General features: G+C 50.9%; 1 protein-coding gene across 1 annotated transcript; it reads left to right on the plus strand.

Annotated features, from left to right (window-relative positions):
• The first annotated feature begins 2,780 nt into the window (after nucleotides 1-2,780).
• Nucleotides 2,781-5,174, plus strand: BO86DRAFT_84459 (uncharacterized protein). The gene is made up of 3 exons (XM_025677733.1): nucleotides 2,781-3,200; nucleotides 3,322-4,547; nucleotides 4,630-5,174. Exons 1-3 carry the CDS (start codon nucleotides 3,074-3,076, stop codon nucleotides 5,110-5,112), a joined length of 1,836 nt encoding a protein of 611 aa, XP_025528101.1. The 5' UTR covers nucleotides 2,781-3,073; the 3' UTR covers nucleotides 5,113-5,174.
• Nucleotides 5,175-6,000: the final 826 nt, after the last annotated feature.

A 6,000-nucleotide genomic window follows, 5' to 3' on the forward strand; every position in this document is an offset into this window, starting at 1 on the left:
CCATGGCCATGACGTTGATTGTTGGCCTTACTTGGCGGATTGTCGCAGAATGTTTGCTACCGATCTCGGCACTTAAGAAGAATGAACACCAGACCAACGTATTCGGGTTGGGCTGTCTGGCTAACCTGCACAGGATATTCTTCAATGACTCTTTCAGGTATAGACCAAAGCCTGAATTCATTTGGCGCTAGAAAGCATGCAGACCTCGGAGTGCACCGCAGACAAAATCCGTCTCTTCAGCTCAGCACTGATACTCATTGATGGGATAAACTGATCCATTCTGCTTTTAGCTCTCTTGCAGTTGCAAGTGAGTGCGGGGGGTCTGCGCGTGCGGACTTATTCTAACTTTAACATGCTTCAGCACATACACTAGTCCATAGCCTTGCTGTAGACTCGCTGCTGCTGGAGGTATCCACTAACTGCAATGCAGGTTGGATCCAGCACTACTCCTGTGGCCGGCCGAAACTACTTCGGAAGGCTTTGTCGGACATGATCATCGACAAATGCGGAGGCATTGTTCCCCACCGAGCAAAAGGTGGGTTCTCCATGTTAGAAGGACCGCTTTCACATCCCAAAAGTACCGGTATATGATCTGAATGAAACGCAGGGGTGAGCCGAAGTACACGTACAGCACCTCATTGGGTAAATCCTGAGCCAGCCATAGTCCGCGGAGCTCACAGATCCAGTTTGACTGAGCTCGACTTCCATTAAATTCTACATCTTGATTGCCGGACATTCTCTGGCTGTTGGAAGATAATTGTGCCAGGTGTCGGATTTCCATGGAAGAGGAAACGCCTGGCTATTCGAGTCAGTTCGATATCACCAAGGCCGGCCATGCGACAACGCAGTATGACAATACCGGATGGCATGACTTATAGACGGTTTCGGCCCCTAACCGTGAATAGATGCAAGGTATCTAATCCGCATTGAGCCTGAAGATCGACGTCGCGTGGGTAAACGTTGATTTCTGATTCTCTCGCGTGGATGCAAGTGCTGAGGTAAGATGTTATCCTTTAGTCGGTTAACGCCGTACTTTGGTGGCTGCGGGCTCTGGATCTCGGAAACCTATAATTGGGGATTTAGCAAGACCACTAAGCCAGCAATGGCAGGTGAGAGAATTAACCTTGAAATCTCGCAAGGCAGCCGCCGATCCTCCAGGCTGGCCATCCAACTTTGACTGTCTGTTTACCTCTTCAAGAGAGAAATCGTGTACAGTGTGTGTGTGTGTTGTTGCAGTGACATATACTCCCAAGGTTAATTTAAGCGAAGATGCAGTACGGATGACGTTTTCAATTCTGGCTAATCACGGTGCATGTGTGAGGCTCTTGATCTTTTCCACACAAACCCTGAACATTGCCCACCAATCAGGGGTTTGCGAGAGTGCGTTCAGGGATAAGCCTCGTATATGTGGCTTACGCAGGGTTCATGTAAGTCAGATGGCTCGAAAATCCTATCGGTGCAGCCGATGAAGGAGTTCTGCTGTGCTACAGTGTCTCATCGGTGATCATTTCCTACTACCCCGTACTGCCTGCTCGAAGCCACGTTTCCATCGACGCATCCACCTCGATGACCAGAGTTATCTGCTCAAAGTTCGGGGAAATAACCATGCAGTGGATTAGCTTGGTGGGCCTCCATGCCACTGACAGCGCAGTGCCGGGTTCTGGCCTGAATGATTCAGGTTCGTCAAGTACCAGCAGGGGCCAGGGGGATAGTACAAATACGCCGTGACCAACGGTAAAACCTGAAACGGAGGTGAGCTAACAGGATTGCAGTCCAACAAGGTTGATTGAATTGAATTAAATTGAATTAATCCAATCCAAAGGAGATGAAGAATGGATCCAGCGTCAAAACCAATGGATGCTCCCGCAGGAAGCGCTATGTGGTTAGTGGGAGCATTAGCTTCCTTTGCCAGTCGGATTCCTTTACTGACTGTAATTATTATTGTCACCATTATTGTTAGAGTACAGTCTCCGTACTGTACATGGTGGCCTCGAAAAGTACGCAAATTGGCAGGCTGGAACTTGAACTAACCTTATTCGATAGAAAAGCCATCCTATAACAGCAACTGCTAAACTGACTGCCACTGTCTGATGAGAGACATGACGACTAAGACTTCTAGTCTAGTCAGGCCTGGGCAGGGACGATCCCCGGTCGGGGTGGCGTTTCTGCATCCGTGAGTACTTCGAGTACATTGAGTCGAGTCGGAGGACTTCCTCCCAAGACTTATCTTACATAGTAGACTAAGTCTCTTGGTAAAAAAGGAACCCGAGTCGGACACGGAGACTGATTGATTGGAGCAGAGACCCCCTTACGAGGGACAATCACCCGCAGCCTAGAGCAATATCAGATCGAAAGGATGTATAGCAGCTGTCGCGCCATTTGCGGTTCGCCTCGCCTATCCTCAGCACGCACAAGGCTAAGGCGCTAAGGCACTGAGGCACTGAGGCACTGAGGCACTCACACAGTCTCCTCGTTCGTTCCTTCATTCATTCATCCACTGACTTCAATCTGCCTTCTGACTTCCCCTGGGCCTAAGGCCACCCCCCCCCCCCCCCCCCCCCCCCACCAATCTCTTCTCCCCTCGATGGTCCCTAAGGCAGCCAGACTTTATTTGGGATAATTAAAATCCTCAACTGGAATTACCTCACTAGGGTTTCGGACGGTTTCCGTATCGTCAGTGGTCCGGATGATGGTATCTTTTCTTATCCTTGCATGTGCAAGACATGCAAAAGAAGGGATTGCAATCCTTCCATCCATTCGCTTCTGCTTCAACAAGTTTCGCCGGATAAGACGAGAGAGACAATTGACTAATCGGCATAGTCCTCTCTAGTCTGCCAAGAGAGATCTCAGACTGACGATACTTTATTCACCTGTCCTCCCTCAGAGGGTCCTTCTGAATTGCGACAGATAACCTTTCTACACACTTCTTCAGGACATGACCACTGTTGGCTTTAAATCAGCTAATCTCCCCACTTGACATCGCTGATATATCACTGCAACACTTGTTGACCCATCGCCCCCACCACTACCTGCGCTAGGCTAGATCCCCAAGCACCTCATTTCTCCTTGAAGCATGACTCCCAACCAAGAGAACGAGCACAGACAACTGAATAGCACTCAATGCTTCCCGCCACCCTCTTCACAGCCTACAGCTGACGGGGATTTCCGCTGCGGAATCTGCAACAAGACATACAGTCGACGTAGGCCACCCTTCTCTTCTCCCCCTATCTCTATCGTTCAAGTTGTGCTCCTTTGTCTTCTGCCCCACTGTGACGAACAGGCGGAATGGTATCCGAAGTATTCAGACTGATAGCATGGCAGGCGATTTGCGGGATAGACACCGACGTCGATGCATCAAGAATATTGGTCAGGAACGTCAGTCGAAGCGGAAGTCTTGTGATGCCTGTGCTCAGAAGAAGTTGCGTTGTTCTATGACTCGACCGTCCTGCAGTCGGTGTCTACAAAGTCGAAGGCCCTGCGTTTATCCAGCATCCTGCGTTCCTGTAACAGCATCCGAGTCTGTCGTGCCTCAAGAAACCCCTGACCAGGCCACCACTTCACCCCTCGCCTCTCTCTATATCCCGCTGACTCTGGCTCCCGAGAATGGGCCGTGGGCGCTGTCAGCACCTCCTCAGGAAACCTCATCCAATCCCGATGACACTTCGAGGTCTCCTTGGAGCCCTGCCACTTCTACCAATGTGGACTTTTTGACTCACAGCCACACTGACGGCTCCCTGTATCCGACGCAAAGTCACTGGCCCTACGAAGCATCTTCTGGCCCTGATTATGTGTCTGCGCAGCCCGACGCTTATCAGATGAATGACCACCTGCCTGGCCTCATCGATGACTACTTTGGTCACCAATCACAGTTGCAATATCATTCGCAGCATGGAACCACCGCATCATCACCTGCGGCCATGATGCCGCCGACGCCAGCAACATTTTCGAGTGACACGTATTCGCTGAACAATGGGTTTACGATGGCATCCCTTTCTTCTGCCTATACAGAATATGCTTGGAGCGAGGGATTCTCGACTTACGATGAGGATGAGATCTTGCCTCTGACTGCATATCCCGAGGCAGTGTCTGGCAATCTTTTCGGCCAGGGTTTTATGTCCAAAGGGAACATTTCCTCCAGTAGTAGTGCCAGTGATGTGATACAGGAAATGGTCAGCCTGCTGAGAGAATGTCCTGGGGTTGCACTGCAGCAGAAGCTGATTTCCCCGTTTTTACATCCCGAGTTGCATGCTCAAGCCATGCAAACGCTGAAAGAGCCTCCGGAAAACACGCTGGCTACTCTGTCAGCTTATGTCACCTGTGCGGAATCTTACGAGATGGCCCACGGCGGCGCCGGCGATTTCGACCATTTCCGCCGTGGGATGGAGAGCTGCATTACTCCCCTCCACACCCTCTGCATCTACCAGATACTCGATTTGATTGACGATACCCGTCTACCCAATGTGGCTAGTGTAAGGCAGGGCCTTGACCCTGGCAACCACGGACCGGGGGTGGTTGCAGCAATTCCCGTTCTTAAATCTATTAGGAAGGTGTGTACACTTGAGAATCCTTGACATTTCCCACAACCGACTAGCCAGAGTGTCGCGTGCTGACCTAACACGTTCTTCCCAGCTGGTCCAGCGCCTATGTGTTGTGTACGGGGGTCTTCTCCAGGCCTCTCACGAGGAAGAAACCGACTGGACGCGCTGGAAGTTCGGCGAATCCCTGCGCCGAAACATCTATTTCGTGCACATCATCCACACGCTGGCGACCCGAACACATCATCTTCATGGTCAGTCTCTTTCAGCCGGGGGAGTGGTCAAATCTTACCCCCTCTTCCAAACTGAAACACTACTGCAACTGCCCCTACCGGCGCCGGAAGAGATGTGGCTGGCGCGCAGCGAGGAAGAGTGGATGATCGCACGCGCGCAGTCCCTGCGGCCCTGGACGGGGAACCTCCTGAGCGGCGCTATGCCTCCCCAACCGCGGACGCTGCAGCAGTGGTTGATCCTGGACGAAATGGGCAGTGGTGGCAGTATGTCATCGTTGCCGTCCATCACCCGGATGATCCTAGCCTGCATCAGGGCCAACAACGACTTGCCGGCGGCGGCATGAGCCGGAAGTATGCCTTCCATGTCTTTCCCTCCCAGTTTGTGATTTTGCAAATTCGTTTCTCTCTTTCCCCTTTTTTGCTAGGCGCTATACTATATCCGGATGCAATGGCTTGTTTATTTTATTTCATGTCAATTTCTTTTTGCTTTCGGGGTTTTGTTCGGCGTCTGAATTTGCGACGACGAAATGACACCCAGCGGGGCCCGCGGGGAGGAAGACAGGAAGTGGGGACTCACTTAGAGAGAATGAGTAAGTAGTTAGAAAGAAGGGGTAGAGGGGGGGCACCATGCACCCATGCAACTCATGCACCATGAAATCAACTTTCAACCCCCGGCCACCCCCCCAGCCTATAGATTTCTTTTCTCGAGGCTAGCTAGCTAGAAACCAATAGATTAGATAACAGCACCAACTACATCTGAGCATGAACCAAAGGAACTAAATCCTGCGCATTTCCGCCATTTCTATGACCTACCATCTGAAGCTACACTACACTACACTACTCTACACTACACTACCGGCCGGACGGAGTACACGCACCGCACCAAGTAAGCCTCATCCTACTGGATAGGTAATTCATGTTTAAGAACCATGTTTGTTGATTTACCATACATACATACTAGTATACATTTCCGAGGAACACCGACCGGCGGCTTTTGGTGGGAGTTATTGTTCCTTGTCTCAGAAAATGGAACGCTGTTTTTTTCCCCTACTACACCCCTTCTCTAGTCCATGCATTCGTCATCTTTCTGGGCATACAGACGGATAGTGTCTGAAAGATTGAAAGAGCTGAAGTACGCGCCTGAACAATCAAGTCAGGAGGAAAACACACTCACTCACTCACTCACACACTCACTCACGATGAGTGTCTATCGCGGTGGGTACAGGGAGTTA

Source organism: Aspergillus japonicus, assembly GCF_003184785.1.
Source record: "Aspergillus japonicus CBS 114.51 unplaced genomic scaffold BO86scaffold_21, whole genome shotgun sequence".
NCBI lineage: Eukaryota > Fungi > Ascomycota > Eurotiomycetes > Eurotiales > Aspergillaceae > Aspergillus > Aspergillus japonicus.